This window comes from Nelusetta ayraudi, unplaced genomic scaffold (genome assembly GCF_046127955.1).
Source record: "Nelusetta ayraudi isolate G7.1 ecotype Tasmania unplaced genomic scaffold, CSIRO-AGI_Nayr_v1 ptg000238l, whole genome shotgun sequence".
Classification (NCBI taxonomy): domain Eukaryota; kingdom Metazoa; phylum Chordata; class Actinopteri; order Tetraodontiformes; family Monacanthidae; genus Nelusetta; species Nelusetta ayraudi.
The window spans coordinates 403,478-424,783 of record NW_027466287.1 but is presented as its reverse complement, the minus strand read 5'-3'; the positions used below and the strand labels follow the sequence as shown (position 1 = coordinate 424,783).

Sequence of the window (21,306 nt, the reverse complement as noted above, 5' to 3'; positions counted from 1 at the left end):
AAGACAACGTAAGCCCATAGACAACACGAGGCTCTGTTGAACTAATTTTCTTGTAATTGATACATTCAAAATAAAGAATCAAAGTTCGCATGGTGTTTTGGATCTTCCTCGATACAGCTGCACAACGCTATAAGTACGACTTTAATCTTGGATAAAAGATAGAAATGGGTCGTTCAGAAAAAGGGCACTCTCCCTAAACCTTTGGGTCATGATGTACAGTTGGCGTCTCTGGCTGTGCAGAAGTGGAGAAGCCCCAATGCAACTCTGGAGCTCCAAGATGAAAGCATAATAAACCAAATTTCTAACTTTAATTATTCAATAAACTCTGAAACTAAACTTTAGAATGTTATTTGAGACACTATAAAGTGGGGAATAATGACATATGTTATTTTAAATCATGCTCACAGACATGGCCGCGCATGGGAATAGGTTACCGCAACGTTAGTAATATTCACGCACTTCAAATCTAGAACTCGTTGCTCGGCATCCAGTCAACAAGTACGGTTACTATAGTGACTAAAAGGCCCATAATGATCGTTGAGTCGGGATAAATCTATTTAACTTCTACCACCAGTCTGATGACTACAGTCATCAGAAGGCTTCAACGACTTGTTACCTGTCCGTAATGTATGTAAATATGGCTTGTGTATGTTCATGTATTAAGCATGATTTACCTTTATAATCTTTACAGTTTGAATTTAAAACCGCATTTCCGACATTTTTGGTCTCTTCGAGGGACCGTAGGGTTTGACAGAGAGTTCCGCCCATGGTTCTGCCGCTTCTACACCAGTCACCTGACTCCATGAGTTTACATGTTGTGGTGGTCCTGTTATAGTGTCCGTTAATGCGTGAATTTATACATTTTTAGTTAATAACGTCCACATTTGAATCCCAGGGGAGGTGCGTGCGTTACCATGCGTGTGACGGTCTGTGGCTAACGCTGTTAGCTTGCTAGCTAGCCAAATCAATGGTGAGTAATGTTATTGAAACACGGCTACAGTTGCTGAGGAAGCTGTTAAACCATCGACTGTCATATCTGTGGGTGTCTAGTTTGCACGTTTGTTTTGCAGAAAGCTTATTAACCTCAGGCATATCGGTATCACATTGTGTTTTGAACGCTTTTCAGCCCCCTTTCCATGACTGGCTTGAAAGTGAAAGACTTAAAAATGCCTCAAGCAGCAGGCATCATCAGTGGGATCCAGAGGATGGTTCTCTATGAAACAAGAGCCGTAAGTCCTAAACTTCGTGTTGCTGCTATCGTCATGTCTTGCTCACATGTGAATTTTAAAAATATCTATTTATACGGAAACGTTTTGTTTTTAGTGTTCTTCTATACACTGCCAACTTGAACACTGCAAGCACTTCAGACTTGACTTGTCAATAATTCTTATACTAATCAAGAGGTATGAAAGTCGTTCGTTGCTCTGTTGTTGTATTTCTTTGATTATCAATTGAGCCCATATATATGCTGTGTTTGTTTGTTGTACTCCTAAAAGTTGTCGCTGGTTGGTGTCATGGAGGTAGATTGCTGATTAAATACACACGATCCTAACTAGAGCAAGGCCTTAATAGTCTGCACCTGTATGCCTTAGACCTTGGTGGTCATTTTCATGCCTGTTAGGACTTTATTTTACATTATTCATTCATACACATATTAAAGAGGCAGTGACTACCAAGAGTGACCTGTTTCTCAAAAATGTTAAATATGGAGCATAGCATACACCAAAGAAAAAAAATTCCTAAACTTTTCACCAAACGGAACAAAAACTCCCGAATTAAAAGTGTGGAAACGTTGCCCGTCCGCCGTCGAATTGTAGTTGCCAATCTTCGAACGCTAGATGGCAGCAAACGACCGTTGGGATTTTCTGTTAAACGCCAGTCCAGTTGGCTAATTTGCATTTGTGGATTATCAGCCTCAAGAACAAAAGAAAAACAAAGAAAAACAAACAATGTTAATTTTGTCCAAACCGCTTGACGTCTGAACCCGTGGCAACCAGCCTTTCCTGTCTGGCCATTTCTGCTTTATCTAACTGCTCTGGAGAGCCAGAGCATCATTTGAAACCTGGTGTTGTGGAACAGAACATAACAGCTCTAATGGTTGCAGTCTGTACTGAAACATCATGTTCCTGTTTGGAATATCTGTAGTTGTCGCTGTGTGAAAAGAAAGAGAGATGGATAGAGCAGAGACACAAGTCTTGGCAAAAGACACCATATCAAAAACTACTGTGATCAAAAATAATGCACTGTGTTTACGAATTATGATATATATATATTTTTTAGCCACTTAAATCCCACATTATAAATTTTTTTTTACCCACTGCTCTGATGTAAGATCTCACTGTGTAACAATATATTGGTACCAAGTTCACAGTAGAGAATTATTATAAATAAATATATTTTTTAAAAGATGTGTATAGTCAGTATAATCAGTTATTATTGAATATTGATTATGCTTTGAACAGTATAATATTGCAAATAAAAATGCCCTCGGTGTGTATTAGTTACAGCCTGGTGAAGTAAAAACGCTTCCAGCTGTTCCCTTCAGGTCACCACAGCAAATTGATTTGCTTGTTTAGTTTGGTGTACCGTTCACGTCGGATGCACTCACTGACCCAGCCCTCGGGTTTTCATTTCTTGGCATGTTGGAAACCAAAAATACTCTTAAAACTTGCCGGCACGTTCGTAATTCCACAGACTTTGGCACAATCACTACTTGAGGAGGGATCCAGTTGTTACCAGGCCTGTTAAAAGCAAGCGGAATGCAAAAGAAGACAGTTGCAGTTCAAAGGCCCATTGCACCTGCAGTGCAAACTGCACTCTCTTACAGTGTGCATCTCTGCATGCTTCTGACGCATCAGCTCCATTTGGAAGTGTAAGCGGAGGTTGGAGAACGTGCCACGCTGGCGGTGTTTCCAAGATAAGCGAAAAGGGATAAAATGTAAAACAAATAACATCCCTGACAAAAGCCCCTTGTGCCAGCATCCAGGAAGAAAAGTTATGTAATCCGGGTTAAATAAAAAAAAAAGCCATGCCTTGACATGTGCATTTTATTTCCCCAGAGGTACTTCTTAGTCGGGTCCAATCAGGCACAGACCAAGCACAGAGTCCTGAAGATTGACCGCACGGAGCCTAAGGACCTGGTCATAATTGATGATAAGGTGAGTATGGCTGAGTTTCTCTCAGACTCAGTACTGTGCCAATGTATATGCTTATGTAATACAGTGCTGCTCGCTTAGAATAAAATTGTCCAATCACTCAGCCTGTCCCCAGTGAATTGTGGACGACAGCTCTGCCTATGAGCACTCAGCGCACCTCCTTCTCTCCTCCGCCGCTCGTTATCGGGATCTATGAGCCCCGACTTGATTTGTTTGCTTGCGTCGCGGCTGATTATGATTATGATGTGTTTGTTATTACGAGGCATCTGCGACTGAATATCCGTCACCCAAGCCGGCACTCTCGCTTTCCCGCTGCTGTTATACTGACCTCAGTCAACCGTAGTGGCTTTTTATTAGTTAGAATTAGAATAGTACGATGCGGTCTGAAGGCATCGCTTGGCGCTTTGGAATGTGATGAGTAGGGTCGCAGGTTTAAAAGGTTAAAGTGCATATGTGCGATGAACTGGCAGTAAATTAAATGTCAGCATCAAACCACTTAAAATTTCCAAAATGAAAATCAAAATAAATGTTGTTTTTTTTGCAGCGGCCTGTAAACAGAGTGCTAACAAAGTACTTTGTTCTCTTTCCTTGAAAGCAGGAATGAAACGTAAGGATCTGAACCAGGTATTGATTTTTGAACCTTAGCTACATGTTTGTTTTCAGCATGTATACAACCAACAAGAAGTCCGTGAGCTGCTGAGCCGACTGGACGGGGGAAACCGCACCAAGATCGGCCAGAAGGGTTCCTCTGGCTTATCCAGGGCCGTCTCTGCCTGTGGCATTGTGGGTAAGGAAAGTCTCTCCTCACTTCCTGGCTGCTGTCATATAAATGTGCACTTATGGTGTATGTGTATTGGCAATACGAATCTGCCACCAAAACCTCTTCCTTTTGTAAAGCCAAGAAAAAAAGTCACACACAGCAAAGGTTTCGTTCACATTAAAAGTGTTAAAAAAAAAAAACTGTTAAAAATATGGTTTCAGATGTAATTGTAGCAATAAGAGTAATATATATGCCCAACTTATTATTATCATTATTAGTGGTTTTGCCTTTTTTTTTCCTTTAGGCGTAATTTTCAAATGTAACTCATTGAAACGGAACTTCTTAGAGGACGAAACGCATCAAAATAATTATAAAGGTTAGACGCTAGAGGAAAAGGCCAGTGACGCAACTTGCACCTTAATCCAAGTCCAGTTTGTAACTTCCCGTCTTAAGTTCACTGCATGGTGTTGCTTTTGTGAATATCTAGTTCTTGAATTTTCCCCATGTGAAAGGCGGGAGCGGTTACGTGGGAACATTGTGCAACTTATTACTTGTGCTGTACGCTCTGTAGGTTTTTTGCTTGGTGCACGCTGTCAGACGCGCAAATTACTCTTGCAGTGGTTTGAGATTTTTTTGCGCTCTGCATGATTGGCCTTCGAGTCCCGACCTACATTTTCCAGCTCCTGCACCCGTCTTCTCTTCGCACACACACGGCAACAGAACCTATTGACCCACTTCAGATGTACGTGATAGCTGGTCTCTTTGCTCAGGCTCAGGCCTTCTGTGCCTCCTACTCAAACCTCTTCCACCAGCCCGTATTATCTCCGTGTACACTTATATCACTTCCTGCAATACTTTTATTGGACACGCTGACGTCTTCTGCCCCCGTGTGATTGGCTGCCCCACACTTGTTGGACACGCTGACGTCTTTTACCCCATTTGAACAGTGTAAAGGTGAGACCACCACTGACTGTCTGACCGACTTTGCCACCCTCTCTGAGCAAACTGGTCCCGTCTGTGAGTGCTGTTAGTTTTCCATTATGGGCGAGCGAATGATGCTGTCAGTTGATAAGTCATCCTGGTGAGGCCCTCCCAGCGGGATGATAGATACACATTTTAGCTAATTCTGCTCTCTGCTCGCAGCTCCAGGTCTGTTTGGTCACATTGACACCGACAACTTGACACTGGACACAGCGTGTTTGGATGAATGAAGCGCTCTCTCTTCCACCCCATCGTGACCTAATTCCTTTTATTTATTTATTTATTTATTTGTGTTCATCTGCTTAGACTGTCATTCTGGCACGATGAACTGAAATTTTCAACAGCCTTGGCAAATAATATTGTGTCATTTCATGCCCTTGCCTTGCGTCTTTGCCATTGTCACACTGTTAAAGCAGAATATATCTGGTAACTTGGATACTGACACCGATGTATCGTTCCAGACTTGTTTTGCGTGACATGCTTTAAAGCGGCCCCTCATCGTGCATATCGAACTTGTCTCATTATCTTTGCCTGTGGTGAGAAACCCATTACAGTCAAGGCTTCTCCCATTCTGGAATGCTCCAGTTACGGCAGCATTAATGAAATGGCAAAACTTCAGCTGTGACATAATTGTTTGTCAGCAGATTAGTTTTAGAGGCGGCGGAGCAGCAACCGATAATGGCATTGAGACAGGCATCGTGCGCGGCCACCTATTGTGCGTTGAATGTGTGTGACTTGCTCATCGGCGGCCTGGAAAAAAAATTCAGTGTTGCATCATGCTTTTCTGGGTCAGATTCGTAATTGTACAAACATGCCAGGTCCCTTTGGGTCATGACGGTGATAATAAAGTGCCGCGTGACACATACACATACTCATGATGCACCTACGCAAAGATGGGAGTTAGTCATTTAGCCCCTATTGTCATTGATTTTGGCTGAGCAAAATGGTTGACCTACAAATCTGCCAAAGGTAGAACAAACTGATCCGTTTGTTTTGTTTTATTCCAAAACGTTGCTTTTTACACCAACACTCCCAAAGTTTTGAATGTTGCTTGAATAAAAGAATTAAAAAAAAGAGGCATTTCTTGACAGGGTTTGTGCGTTTTCTGGAGGGCTACTACATCGTGCTGATCACCAAGCGTAGAAAGATGGCCGATATCGGCGGGCACTCTGTCCACAAAATTGAAGACACCACCATGATCTACATCCCCAACGACTCAGTGAGGGTGACCCACCCCGATGAAGCCAGGTAGGCACCGCTTCATCCGCAGGGCTTCTTCTGATGCTGCATGAACGCAGCTGTTTGCCTGATGCTCAGTCGTCATCATTGTCGGGGACGATGCTAAAACTATGATTTAAGGTCAGACGCATATCACAGTATTCTCATAGTCTGTTGTGGTCGTGAATTCAAGAATTCATCCCATGTTTATTATAACTTTGTTTATTGCTGGAGCGAGTAAAGAGCAAGAGGAAAAACTGACACCACAAATGAAAAGACTACGTTGTATCCATTATGCAAAATAGTATTGATAATCAATAATATACTATATCTATCCCTACATGTATGTTTATATAGACACACACACACACACACACACACATACTTTTATTCATCTTAATATTGTTAAAATCTAAAGCCTAAATCAGGGAGGCCTGTTGAAAGCAAAGTGCTTTTACTAAATTATCTCTAAATTTACACATTTTTGCAGCAGACACTTTATCATCAATTGCAACCTGCCAGTTGAACAAGACGTTCTAGAGCAGGGGTCACCAACCCCCAAGGACCGCATGAGTCGCCCGCTAGTCTGTTTGGAAAATAGCACAACTTAAATTTGCTTTTATCCAACCTTGTTAAGTCATTGTTGATAATTATTGAGAACTCATTAATGTGATAATAAAAATAACAACATATAACTAACAGACAGTTTGTTATTACAGTAGAGTGTATCAAACTGGTTGCCCTTCAGATGACTCAGGACCCATGAAGTAGCTCTCAGGTTCTGAACGGTTGGTGACCGCTGCTCTAGAGAATTCCTCACACACTCTGGTCACACTTGTGTCTGGCTGCTCCTTCAGATATGTGCGGATATTCCAGAACGTGGATTTATCCAGCAACTTCTACTTCAGGTAAGGCCGATCAACTCTCTCTGACCTCCGAGGAAGCCGAGGCCTCTCGTGTCTTCAGCGACGAGGCGCGTAATAGCTGAAGGTTTTGCCCTCGCGTGAGTCACACGTTGCAGCGTAACATTGGCGTCATTGCTCCCCGCAGCTACAGCTACGACCTGAGCCACTCGCTGCAGTACAACCTGACTCTCCTCCAGAGGCCCTACGAGCAGTGGTCATCGCTGGCATCCACGGTCGAGGGGGAGGTGCAGACGCAGAGCAAGCAGGACAGCTTCGACATCTTTGAAGACGAGGGTCTGCCCACGCAAGGTGAGCGCCTGAACGTTTGTCTCGAGCGCTCCCGCAGCGTCTCGCCGACTTGTTAAGTTGGCAGAATTACAAAGACACACGTGTGGGAGGTGGAGCGCGAGAAAACTTTGATGTCTCGTATGTTGCCGTGGAAAACTCTGTGACGCCGAAATCACACCGCGGGGATGCTGAGACACAGATGAGCGTTACTGTGTTTCTGTTCCTCTGGGTGTTGCTTCACTGGGGAAGGTTGGGTTTTTAGAGTAATAATGTGAATTCTATTGCATGGGCTAATGATTGGTTTCTGGAGTTAAATAAGTAAAAAAAAAGATTGGATTGACTTTAAATTTGAGCAAAGGAACAACTTTATATTTGGACAACTTTTGCATCACCGTAGTCTTATCTGATTGACATGAATAACAAATGTTCAGGTGTTGTTTGGCACACGGCTTAATCCCTGCTACATTATCCAATCAAGTGTCCCGCTGCCCGCGTGTCCTCTCAGCTTTCAGGCGGCTGCTTTGCAACTGATAAATTGGCCCTGGCGGGTAAAAATGATCCACGTGTTCACCTCTCTGTCTCTCTGTCTCTCTGTCTTTCATCCGTCGCAGTGATTTACGGCGTCCAGAACGAGCCGTACTACAAGTACGTTTGGAACGGGAAGCTGCTGGAAAAAGCCAAGGACGTAGTGCATGGCGACTGGCTCATGTACATCATCCACGGCTTCTGTGGCCAGTCCAGTATCCTTCCTCACTTAAAACCCCGGGGACTTGGAGAGTTTTTCTTTTTGCAGGAACCCATCGAGCGCTGTTGTGAGGAACCCGATGCACCTTTTGACTCGTGGGTAAACTTATCTTGCGCTTTTAAAAATGAAGATTTTATTTTGCAGCTCTATCAGGAAATCCTTCAGCCGTGGCTGATCAGCTGGGGTGCCACACTCACTCTGCCCCACCCCCCCGACGTTTCTCACTGTTGTTTGCTGTTCCCACAGTGGCGTCTGTTTGAGCACGTGGACTAAACGTGCTTGTGTGTGTGTGTGTGTGTGTGTGTGTGTGTGTGTGTGTGTGCGTGTGCGTGTGCGTGTGCGTGTGCGCGTGCGCGTGCGCGTGCGCGTGTGTGTGTGTGTGTTTGATTCACCACCGCGCCGCAAGTTTGTTTTTTTTTTGTTTTTTTTGGCCGGTTCATTAAATAGTGCTGTGATCTGTACGTAAACACTGGCTCTTGTGTAATCGCTCCGTCTGTTCTCTCCTGGGAACGAGGTGGCAACATTGCGTGTGCCTAATATGCAATATATGAAATCTTCTTTATTTAGCACAAATAAGATATTGCAACATTTATTAACGACTGTCCCAGTTTTTTTTGTTTTTGTTTTTTTCAGCGTGACTGGAATGGTAGGGACTCAGACGCTGGTACCACAGTGGTACAAAGGGATGGAAACTTGGGGACTGTCTTCTCTGAGAGACTTCAGGGCTTGAAAGGTAACAGTAGTGTTGTAGTACTGGAGACTGGTCTTGGTCTCAAGGCCACTTTTCAAGGTCTCGGCCTCGTCTCGGACTCAGAGGCAATTTTACTGGGTCCTGTCTCGGTCTTGGACTGGGCGGACTGGGGATTTTTGATCAAGACCAGTCGAGACTCAGCCTGTAAAACACTGCAATGACACGATAATAACAGAAAACAATCCAACTGCCGTCGTTTAAAGTCGTTTTACTCTCTGGCCTTGATAATGTCTTGGTCTCAGTCGCTGCCGTCTTGACTACAACCCTAGGAAACAGCAAGTCCTCGAAGGTCTGAGGCTGATCCATACAGTGATAGTGAGCCAGATGCACGAGAGGTATGATGGATTCGTGAGACAAGAAACGCAACACAATGAAACGTGCCTTTGTGGCGCCAGTGCATTAATTACTGGTTTGGGTTTCTGAGTCTTGACTAAAACTCTGATTTATGACTATTAAATTTTGCCCCAGGTCCAGGTTTCTGGATTTGAATTATTCACCATGGAGTCTCGTTTGCATAAATCTCATCAAGTAATACGAAAAACGTTGCCTTTTTGGTACTTTTGCACCTTCCTGCCAATTAATTGGTGTTTTTTTTTTAATTATTATTATTTTAAAGCCAGGTTTTTTGCCTCTGTGCGTGTGTGTGTGTCTCACAGCAGCCCAGAGAGACAAGGTGCCATCACAACAGAACCATTGCCACGGTGACACTGTGTGGGCGCTTTATATGGAGAGAATTCCTGGAAAGTGGTTCAGGGCCGTATTTTTTTTTTAATTTCCTGAGAGCATCAGGGGATAGATTGGAGAAGCTGAGTGGGGACACAACTGATAGAGGCAACACTGAAACTGCCCGCAGATAAGATGCATGTGCATGAAAGCAGATGATGATTTATATCACCAATAAGCAGTGTTTTTAAAACACATTTAAATCTTAAAGGTTTTGGGGTTTTTGCTTGAATATGATGTGCAAGTAATCGTATTAAAATCATTCTTTTCCGGCTGAAACGCTAACAAAAAAGGACGGTTGACATCATCATGTTAATGCTGAAGTGAAAAATGATTGCATCGTCGTCAGCGCCTTCCCTTTTCACTGTTGCACGTCCTTGACCTGCAAACCGCAGAGCTGCTGGTGTACGGCCGACCCGTCTACATCACCCTCATCGCCAGGCGCTCCAGCAAATTTGCCGGGACCCGCTTCCTCAAAAGAGGAGCCAACTGTGAGGTAACGGCAGTAGCCCAGGCAACCAGGGAAGAGACTCGGGGATGACCGAGATCACTCGGGTCGATCACAGTGGTGGGGTGGGGAGGAAGGGTTAGTATGACCCCAGAATACATTAGTGTCCGTGCATGTGGGACGGAGCGGGAACGTCCAGAGTCGGCTGCCTCATTGTGCACATTTATTCCATGCATTTGTCGTGTGTTCCCTCTTTGTCACTTTTCATAACCTCAGTTTTCCACCACGTCATCAGTATGGCTTGCAGAAGAGAGATTTTGCTGTTCCATTTAGAAGCAAACTTGAATTTAACAAAGATAAGATCTTGATAATGTCCAGGTCTCGGTTGGTGCGGTCTTGACTACAACACTACTGTTTAGAATGGGCCAGAAAAAGGGTGTTGCAGAGATAAAAGTGACCAGCGTCAGTTTTTCGGGCCTTGTGGTTCCACCGCCTGTGTTTTTTGCGCCTCCAGGGCGACGTGGCCAACGAGGTGGAGACGGAGCAGATCGTCCACGACGCCTCGGTCATGTCCTTCACCGCGGGGAGCTACTCGTCGTACACGCAGGTGCGAGGCTCGGTGCCCCTCTACTGGTCCCAGGACATTTCGACCATGATGCCTAAACCCCCCATACGATGTAAGACTCTCTTTCTTTTTTTTTTGGTCTTTTTCTTCTCCCTCCGTCTCATTTGGTGTAAAGTGACGTAATGGTTTCCAATACGCTGTGTTAAGGTGTCGATATCAGCGGCTAACGGATGAACAGTGTTCTTTACCCGTGAAGCTGTCAAGTGTGTATGTGCAGGGCGCTGCCAGCGTGTTCAGCATAGCTGCCGTAAGGATGAGAAATGACCTCGTCAGGACAGGAAAGCGAGAACACGGCAGCCTCGCCTCTCCTCTCAGCCACTGGGAAACATATTAAAAATGTATATTTAGAAATCAAAGCAGGTGAGCGCAGGACAGCCTGCCCGTTCCTGCGTCCGTCTGTATTATAAGCAGGATCAAAACACAAAATGAGGGACAACGGGAAGCGGCGGGGTCTCCGGGACTCATGACATTGTGTGTTGCCGTCCTGTTGCGTTGATGTTTTCATGTGGCATTAAATCATAATCTTCCCTTTCCTCAGTTTGCCCTTTAGTTTGTCCTCGGGTGAAACGTCCCCGTGTTCGATAGAGACCCGGATGGCGTCCCTAAGATCCCTCGGCGTATGAATTTAAATCACGCCGCTGCTGCCACTTTGATGCTTGAAAGACGTCCCTCATCTTACATTTGACAAATGAATCCCAACACTGTGTCTGGCCTAATATGCCCCCGGCGATGGCATATTTGCTCTCTTTGACATTATATCATCATGTATTTACTTCATCTCCTGATGAAGCAATAAACACATTTTCACCAAATATGAAAAAAAAAAAAGAGAAATGATTCAGAAGTTTCACACGAGTCTCAATGAGAATAGAGATAAAGTTTACTTCTCCTATTTCTTCTGCGTTCTTTTCTTTTCTTTTTTTTTTTTTTATCTTTTTCTTAATGCGGTTGTGATTGTTCTAGCAGAAAGTTTCTGTTGCAGTTTCCCCCTGTTGACCCCACTGCACTGCACCAGTCTGTCAGTCTGAGAGACAAGCTCAGCTGCACGCTGATTGGAAACAAATCTCCCGGAGAGATTCTCTCTCTTGTCTTGTTTTTTCCACAAACAACGGCTTCAGTTAATTCCAGGTTTCACGCCGCAATGTCACACATTTAGTTTGTGCGGCTGTGATGTTGGTTTGTTTCGCGCCCCCTGCAGCTCTGGAACGATCGGCGGGGCGATTAGACAAATGTAGGTCAGAAACGTAGGAAGAGACGGTCCCAGAGACGAGCGGTGAGCGGCCGCCAAGGCGGAGCACCGGGCGCCGCGTCGGTCATGCGTCGCGATTTGCCTTGATCGGTTGTGATTAGTCATTACATCATTGCAGCGCATGCATTATTGTGGTTACTTATAGCAAAGGAAGTGTGTAAGTGGAGTAACGGAGATGGCCCGAAGTGACGGCTCGTCTCACTCGTCGTCCGCTGTCCTCTCTGGGATTTCATGCCAGATTTTTTTCACCTGACCTATTTCTGCTGGGCCAACTGGACGGGACGCAGGTGTGAGCCCAAATTGAAGTCTTAAACTCAATTTGATATGAAGAGTGAATGGAAATGGAGGTGAATACTAAAGCCAATTCTATAATAAGTATGAAAACACGTGTGCTATGACCTCAGGGAAGGAAGTTCCCTCAGCTGGCAATTGGATTTCTTTAGTTTAAATAAAGCTTTTAAAGACAAATCCCTACTCATTAAACCAGAGACAGCCAGGTGTTCACAATATTATCTTCTCATCACTGCAACAGCAGAGAACCTGAACACCCTGTTGGAGCTATTTAGCATTTTTGTTATATTTAATTATTGAGTTTTGTTTGGCTTGATAAATATACCTTTAGTTTGATCATAATATTTAGCATTATTTGATTTAATGTGAATGCTTATTAATTATTTTATTTTTTACATATTAATTTTCTAGCTCTGGAACGCTAGGTTTTCTATATATGCGGGTCTGCCAAGTATAGGGGGCAGCACTGGGAAGGGTTATGTTTTTTTTTACCATGGGCAAGAGGGGCGGCAGCTGCCTTTGTTTTGTTTGCTTGTTTCAAATGGAAGAATAAATCAACAAAAAAACTTCCATTCTTTGCCCGGACGATGGACTCTGTCGTATCCCTGCATGAATTCACTCCCACGGGGCTTTAGTGGCCATTTGATTTGATTTTGATTAATTTGATTTTGTTTGTTCAGTTTGGATATCAAGGGCAAATGGCCACTACACACCCCAAATGTGAAACGTTGTCTCTTTAATTTCTCCTCCAGTGGATCAGGCCGACCCGTACGCCCACATCGCTGGCCTCCATTTTGACCAAATGCTGCAGCGCTTTGGTTCTCCGATCATCATCCTCAACCTGGTCAAGGTAAACTGGTCTCATTTGCTCAATTCTGTGTCTTGAGTTTTTTAATGAATGTTCAGGAGTTGTTTAAAAAGCTTCAAGACAAAACATCGTAGATGCCGTGTTCTGGCGCGCATGCAAACCTTGACGCACGTTTTGTTTGAAAAAGGTTGCAGCACGTGACCGCCGTGGTTCTTCCACCATCCTGCCTGCTTATAAGCGTCCATCCGTTCTTCCGTCCTTTTCATTCTTGTACCACTGCTGATCCTGCACACGCCTGCAACACAGTGTGAATGTCAGTGAATGTAAAATTCCAAGATTAATGAGGGGTTTATTTGTTATTTGTTTTTGACCCTTGCTGCTTGTTCACACTCCAGATGATAAATTGGCCTGTGTTCCTGGAATCATTTCACACACGGCTATTTAGAAGAATTAGAAGCTGGTAGAGATTTTTTTGCAGTCCCGAGACGCCTTCTTAGTGAACGGCGATTAGGAGCTGTTGAAATGGCTGGAACGGCTCTTGCTGGTGTTGTAGTGCTCAGGATTGGTCTTGGTCTTGGTCTCCAGACCACTTTTCAAGGGTCTCGGTCTCGTCTCCAACTCGGAGGCATCTTTACTGGGTCTTGTCTCAGTCTCAGACTGGGTGGACTGGGGATTTTTGATCAAGACCGGTTGAATGACGCAATAATAACGAAAAGAATCCAGCTGCTGCTGGAATACCCTGCCCCCTTATTCCTAGTTCATTTATTTGTTTTAATCTAATGAAGCACAATTTAAAATGTTTTTTGAAAATGGTTCAAAATAGCTGACAAAGCAGCAAAATGTTGAAGAAAATGATTAAAAGATTCCTTGCTGAAAAGAGATGTTGCTGTTCCATTTAGAAGCAAACTTGAATTAAAAAAAATCATATTTTCTGATTTGTTGTTATTTTTCTTTGATATATATAAAGTTTTGTCTTGGTCTTGAACCCCAAATGCCTTGTCTCGATCTCGATACTCTCTAGTCTTGAAATTGTCTTGGTCTCGGTTGGTGCCGTCTGGACTACAACTCTAGAAGCTCTTACAGAAGCTCAGATGGCAGTGAGGGAAAAGCTTATTGAACATTGTAAAAGAAAATCAGCTTTTGTCTTCAACTTGCTGAAGATTTGAGGTTATACAAGCTATTGTGTCCTGAACTAACTACATTTTTTAATATCTTTTACCCCCCCCTCTCCCAACATTTGTGTCCCCCGCGACCCTGAGTGCAGGACAAAGAGACGGTGGAAGATGAGTGAATGTATGAATGTTTGTGTTCAAGGCTGGCAGGCACGTTACAGCAGGGGAGAAGTGCTCTCGCAGTACTTTCTCCTCTGACTTTTTTTTTTTTTGGGCGGTGCGGTGCATGCGCACAGACACACATGGGCACGCTGCCATACTCTCACTGGTTTTGGCTTCCCAGCTCACGTTGTTGTCGTATCCCATGGGGGGGGGTTGGGCGAGAGGGAGTGGTGGACTGAGGGACCAATGGCAGAGCCTCGGAGTGGTCCGCACAAGCCCGGCCATGTGATATGTGGAAGCTGCGGGGCGGGGTGGGAAGGGGTGGGGGGCGCAGTGAAAACGCCTCCCCTCTCAGCGCAGCATCCTCCTCTTCCTCCTCTTCCTCCTCCTCCTCCTCTTCCTCGTCCTCCTCCGTCTCAGAGGAAGACAGAGAGAGGATGGATTTGGCAATTAACCATGAAATCACGACACCCCATCTCTCCGTGGTGGTGTCAGATTTTGGGTGCGCAGCTCCATTTAAGTGTGTGTGTGTGTGTGTGTGTGTGTGTGTGTGTGTGTGTGTGTGTGTGTGTGTGTGTGTGTGTGTGTGTGTGTGATGCACATGGCAAACCATGTGAACGAAGCGGCCAGCCGGCTCACTCGGAGCGCTTTTGTTTTGACTGCCGGGGATAAATGTTGTACTCCCCAATTTCTTTATTAAATATTGATTTTAATCACCTTAGTTAGTCTGGCTGCTCCATAAATACGGGATGCATGCGATGTAGAACCGAGTGCAAAAGACAATTGAAGCATGAAATGAACAACATTTTTGCAGGTTAAACTGTTTGGGAAAACTATTAATACTTTATACATTGTAATGCGGTGATGGTCGCTGCCGCGTTTGCGCACAGTGGCTCTTCCTTGTGCACGGCAACACGTGCGCTTTTGTTCAGTGACGATGCTGTACGTTTCTTACCATTCATCTGGAGGAGAGGGTGTGACCGCGTGTGCCTGCCAGATGTGCTCTGCTTGAATGGCAGAGGAAATGCACTGATGAGCTGAATAGCAGGATTTGTGCTGGGTGTGTGGATTGCGATGTGAGCAGTTAAATGATGCATCCAGGCCCATTATCACCCTGGGTGATCAGTCATGACGGCACAATGAATACAAGAGTAGCTTAACGGGAAACCTTGAACTGGATTCAAAGGCAGCATGGGAGGGTCCGCATGTTTAAAAAAAAAAAAAAAAAAAATGAATTGCATAACTCTCTTCTTAGTCCGTCCATCCTGCTGAAGGAAAAGGAAATAATATATGTATGTATGTATATACATATATATTATATTTTTTCAAACTAGGATGATTTAACTTGCTTGCAAAAGTTAAGGCTTTTCTCAATTAATCGTCTTGGCCCGTTTGGAGCAATAAAACCTAAAATTTCGAGTGTGAAATCGAATAAATGGAAAATATCTCCAAGTCTGGAGGAAAGCTGCCTCAGTAGAGTTTCTATGCAAACAGCCGTTAAACAACAGCCTTTGCAGGAACAGCCTCAGCGTGCGTGCGGCGTCCCACCGAGCCACATCCCTCGCCTCCACCCTTCACATGTCCAGCCGTAAATAATCTTACGCTCGGCCTTACGTCGAGGATGCGCGACGCCAACGGAGCCCAGCGGGCGCAACAATGAGAGCGCGGCGCTGCGTCCTTGTGAGCGCCTTAAAGGACCCTCTGGTTACATTTCCCTCTCCTGTGGGTGGAGTCGGTCATCCGGTCCATGTGACAGATAGTTACGTGTGCCGCCTTACATGTCTCCCTGCTGTTGCTCTACAGAAACGGGAAAAAAGGAAACATGAAAAGATCCTGAGTGAAGAGCTCTACCCAGCTGTCCTCAACCTCAACCAGTTCCTGCCGCCGCAGTTCTGGATCGACTACATTGCCTGGGACATGGCCCGCTCCACCAAGAGGTTGTAACCATGACCATGTATAGCGAGCAGTTTGACCAATACATGGAGATGTATAAATATATACATGTATATTTAAGTTTTCTGAAATGGTTGGTCCTTTACAGAGGTATTTTTCAGCTACCACTGTATGTATGTATTTATTTATTTATTTATTTATTTATTTATGACTCTTCTTCCAGTAAGTTGTGCAACGTTCTGGACCGTCTGAGTATGATAGCAGAGAACGTGGTGAGGCGAACAGGTTTCTTCATCAATCGGTGCGACTTCTACTGTCACAACATCAGGCCAGATGAAAGGTGAGCATCTCGCCTGAGTTTCTTTTGTGTTTTATTTCAATATTTCGATTCCGTCCACATAAGTGCGGGGCTTAACAGTCACCCTTGTGGAACGCCCTCGTTTGAATATCAGAATGAATGGCAAACTGTGAAAGAGAGTTAAAGGTCAATAACAAAACTAAAAAACAAAAAAAAGAAAATGCAACTTTAAATATACGAAAAATCCTATCTCACGCTATTGCTATTTTAAAATTTCATTGACAGTGGCATAAATTAGTTTATATATGTAACAAAAGACTTTGAACCTTCTGCTTGAGGTCAGCAGCTGACACTCTCAGAATTAACTGATGGGACACATGCAGACGCTGAAGTCAGCACTTAACTTTTTCTTTCTTTCTTTCTTTCTTTCTTCTATTTTAATTTCTGAACACTTGAGTAGCTAACACATTATTCTCCACTAATGTCGGGATGGAAAGTGACAGGGGTGTTTTTCCTAATCGAACTTTCATTTATCCATTTTTCATGTCATACGTATTCAGAATCGTACATTGATCGGCGCCGCCTCCTTCAGAAACTCCCCAGATATGAATTCTTCATGGAAATTATGCCCGATTTTTCGATTGCGGTTGTCGTCGCCGGGACTTTTCCCGCTAATGAGGCAGGCACATTGCCGTCCATGCACTTAATGCATGGTTCCTCCGCCGGCCACATGTCTTAATCTCTTTCATCCAGCATTACCATTCAGTTACATAACCCAACTGCCACACACTTGCCAGTATTTATAACGCTCCTTTCGCGTTGCCCGGCGCGGTCTTGCCCTGTTTGCATTACACTCTCACGTTAGAGGTGCACAAACACACTCACAGCTCAACCGCTCACCGGCCGCTCCATTAATAGTTGCACCTGCAGCCTTTAATCAGCGGTCAATAAGGAAAAAGAAGCTGGTCAGTGGGGATCCAGATCTTCCCCGCACTCTGCGTTTTCTTATCAAGCTCACTTTTCCTCTCCACCCAGACACATTATGGCGTGCTTGCCTAAACGCACGCACTTAAACTGCCAGCAATCATCAGCCTCAGTCGGGTCATCCAGTTTATGCCGCAATAAGACAGGCCTTAAAACCCAGAGCTCTCCGTTTGGCTCCGAGCGTCTCTCATGTTCTCTCTTTGAAGGAAATGACAAACAAATCCAGCAAAAAAAAGACAGTTTTAAGCCCAAGCGTAGAGATGCAAGTGTGAATGTCGTTGGATCTGATCTTGCATTGGGACGTACGGCCATAGACCACAGCATTGAAATAACGTTTAAAAAACTAAAGCTCAAATATTGTTCTTGTTTTCTGTGTTTCTCTACATTGATGTGTATAATGTGATTACAATGGTGACCTTGTGCTCCAACCAAACCGTCAAGGTTTTTTTTAATCTGACTTGAATGTTTCAGGTGGGGAGATCTCGGCGGACACGTCACAGCTAGCGGCCGTGTTCAGGTTTGTTTGGGTTTGTTTTTTTTTTCATTTGTGTATTCATGTTTCATTTCTGCATTATCACACATCTTGAATTAGTCAAATTAAATTTCACATTGAAGTTACAGTTACGAAACAGTTCTTGACTGACTGTTAAATCATTTCTAATTGTGACAACCGGATTCTCTGAGGCAAAATAAAAGCGGCTTTGGAAGTTAGCCCAGGCATTAGGCAGCCAAATTAACGACTTTCTTGGAAACAGTGCGTGGGTTTCCAGTAACAGTCCATAAAGAAAACAAAACAAAATGGAACCCACACAACAGAACCTACGTAAACAGTACCAAAAAGTGAACCTCTGTTGTTTCAGACTGGTGTGCTGAGGACCAACTGTGTGGACTGTCTGGATCGAACCAACACGGCCCAGTTCATGGTGGGGAAGTGTGCGCTGGCCTATCAGCTCTATGCCCTGGGGATGATTGACAAGCCCAAGCTCCAGTTCGACACCGACTGCGTGAGGTAAAACTTTTGTCTCTGCACAGGCGACTTTTCATGAGGAGTCGCGACACAAAAGCCTCGTCTGGGTGGCAGGAGCTTAAGACGAGTTGCGTCCTTAATGTTTTCGGCCTGTATGTGTTTTCAATGCACAGCTCTCTGAGGCCTCTGCTGAATACGTGGGATTCAGCGTTTATTGCTTTATTGCTTTATTGCTCACCTCCATAGCTCCTGAAACAAAACCCTCACTCACTAATGTGTCGCTGCGCTGTGTCGAAGGCTGTTTGAGGAGCTGTACGAGGACCACGGAGACACGCTCTCGCTGCAGTACGGCGGCTCCCAGCTGGTCCACCGGGTCAAGACCTACCGGAAGATCGCCCCTTGGACCCAGCACTCCAAAGACATCATGCAAACGCTGTCGCGCTACTACAGCAATGCCTTCTCAGGTGATCAACGAGCCGTCTGCATATTGATGCAAAAAAATAAATAAATAAATCATCTAGATGAGTAATAAAGGAGGCAGTGTTTCATCAAAGTACACATCAAAATAGAGCAATATGAACTAAAGTTAGTGAGACACTGCAGCAACAACCTGTCTGTGGAGACTCATCTTCATCGACTGCTTCATGTGCTCAACTCCCCTAAAACGTCGACTCGGGTTGTAATTGCAGAACAGCGCCACATAGAACGACCTTTCCTCCCATGATTCATGTTTCCAATCATTTGAAATGACGCCCCAGCCAATCGTTGGATCGTTTTTTTAATTTTTTTTTTCAAAAGAACGAGTGCAGTCTCACACCAGTGTCGGGCAGGAATCTGCTCAAAGGGCAAAAGAAGGAAGGTTGTGTTTTGTGCCTTAAGCCGGCAATAATGTGGTCGCCTCACTTGACTTTTGGTCAACCTCCACTTTCTCTCTCTCTCTCTCTCTCTCTCTCTTGCTCAGACACCAACACACACGCTCACATGCTGAACTACGCAAAAGCACACACTCAAACTGAACGCGACAACATCACCTGATCCAGTCGGTTCAGCCCCACTGTACGCAATTAGTGCTGCTAAAGGCAGAAGAAAGCCTTTGGTCTGCGCTTGTTGTGCACTTTCCTGTCTTTCCTGTTAATTTTAAGATAAAATTCAAAGTAAATTGAATCGTCATCCATCATTTTGAGGCTAATAATTGTGGCGTTTTCATTTTATGAACGTGTCAGCCTGAGGATGACTGCTTTTTTTTTTTTTTTGTTATTTTTTTGAAAAGTGCACAAATGATATTTTGCACAAAGAAAATTCGACAGTGCTATTACAACCTCTTGCAGGCAGTGGGCTGCACACTCACTCTCAACCTTGCCTCGCTCTCGCTGAGCACTCAACTCTTGCCTGTGCTTCAATTGTTCCAACAAACCAACCAGGAGCAGCTTCACTCCTCCACCTCCTCCCTCTTGACATCTCGTCTCCAAATAGACCCGTAGCACTCACGCTGTTTTCTCTTATTATTGCTGTTATTATTACTTTTTTAGTTCCCGTTATGGTTCCGTCACTTATTTGACGGCTGGAATTACAGAAGCAAAATCAAAAAATGACCACTAAAAAAAGTTGCCGTGTTGTCTTTCAGAGGAAATTGGAAGCGCCGTCTAAAGAGAGAGGAAGCAGGAATTAGCATCTTGCTCCGCAGTGTGACATTCGCAAGGATGTATTCCCCTAAAATTGTTCAGCAAATACATCTGTATGTTTTTAATTTGATTAAAATTGCTTAATGATAAGCCTTTAAAATTGAATCTAAATAAGGAGCGGCCGCGGCCGCCACATATCTACAGTGGCCCAGAGCTCAGAACTGCTCCAGGGGCTTTGTGATTTCACCCCGACATCAGAGCAGGCATAAGAAAGGTGCGAGATCAAGTTGCCACATCAGAAAACTGGGGGATTAGCGCGGCGGCGACCTTTACTAAATGGAATTTGTCGATAAGAGACGGATGTTTGAAGAGTGGGCCTGGAGTCACCTGCTTCCTGCTTCCACATGCCAGTCAGACTTGGCTGCTTGAACCGCTGCGACGCCGCGGCAGCGCTCATTAGAATTACACTGCAGGCCTAATAGCATGTTTGCATTGTGCTGTCTCTTACTATAAGGTGCTGGCAAATCCTGCGTGTGACTTATTTGTGCCACCGCCGCCAGTGTTGACCTTTTGATTCTTGGAAAAAAAAAAAAAAAAAAAGAAATATGCGGCTCATAATCACAACCGTATTTAATTTTGCTGATAATAAATAAACCACCTTGCCAAGGCTGCCTGGACAATAGGTCCGTATAAGATGCAGCTCCCCCCTCCACATACCCCCCTCCTGTTTTAGTGTTTTCTTGCTGTTAATTGACAGTGCCTGGAGCATTCAATTTGTCAGTGGAAGTCCGGGAATAACATAATAGCTCTGTGTAGCAGGGTGCCGCCCTCCCTGCTGTGCTGCTGTATTGTTTGACTTGGTGTCTCTGCATAAGTCGCCGCCATTTCCGCTCAGACTGGCACCCACGAGAGAGTCGCTGAGAAAAAAAGAAGGAAAAAGAGTAAATGGGCAGTGAAGGTTGTGTTTCGTATATATATTTATACTCTGCGTTCCCCAGTATTTTGTTGCTACAAATGCACTTTCCATTTCAAATTGAAGGGCCTCTTGCTGCTCTTCTGTTTTGGCTATTAAAAAACAATAACAAAAAACTAAATTTATTACTTTTATAGCTCTGCAAATGTTGGCGGCGCCTGCACCGCAGACCTTCCTCACAGACCTTCCTCACGTGCAAAAGAAAATTTCAAGCTATTTTCTTTCTCACGGGCTCGCGCCACGTTCTGCTCTGAGCAGATGACTCACTGGCGCCACCCTGAACTCTGATCCAGTCCTGTCATTTAAAAAATGTCGAGCCTGTCACACGTCGGTCCGGCACCCCCGCCT

General features: G+C 44.5%; 1 protein-coding gene across 2 annotated transcripts in view; it reads left to right on the top strand.

Moving 5' to 3' along the window:
- The first annotated feature begins 736 nt into the window (after positions 1-736).
- fig4a (FIG4 phosphoinositide 5-phosphatase a) overlaps positions 737-21,306 on the top strand; it is a 33,971-nt gene continuing 13,401 nt past the window's right edge. The window contains exons 1-16 of one of the 2 annotated variants that reach the window (XM_076016835.1): positions 737-970; positions 1,127-1,229; positions 2,859-3,158; positions 3,819-3,942; positions 5,988-6,144; positions 6,972-7,022; positions 7,165-7,328; positions 7,919-8,047; positions 9,922-10,022; positions 10,489-10,651; positions 12,892-12,989; positions 16,025-16,158; positions 16,338-16,454; positions 17,868-17,913; positions 18,257-18,405; positions 18,661-18,827. In XM_076016835.1, coding sequence (XP_075872950.1) covers positions 3,039-3,158; positions 3,819-3,942; positions 5,988-6,144; positions 6,972-7,022; positions 7,165-7,328; positions 7,919-8,047; positions 9,922-10,022; positions 10,489-10,651; positions 12,892-12,989; positions 16,025-16,158; positions 16,338-16,454; positions 17,868-17,913; positions 18,257-18,405; positions 18,661-18,827 — 1,720 coding nt within the window. In that variant the 5' untranslated portion in view covers positions 737-970; positions 1,127-1,229; positions 2,859-3,038. The remainder of the gene's footprint in view (positions 971-1,126; positions 1,230-2,858; positions 3,159-3,818; positions 3,943-5,987; positions 6,145-6,971; positions 7,023-7,164; positions 7,329-7,918; positions 8,048-9,921; positions 10,023-10,488; positions 10,652-12,891; positions 12,990-16,024; positions 16,159-16,337; positions 16,455-17,867; positions 17,914-18,256; positions 18,406-18,660; positions 18,828-21,306) is intronic. The other variant, XM_076016834.1, reaches the window with a different exon arrangement.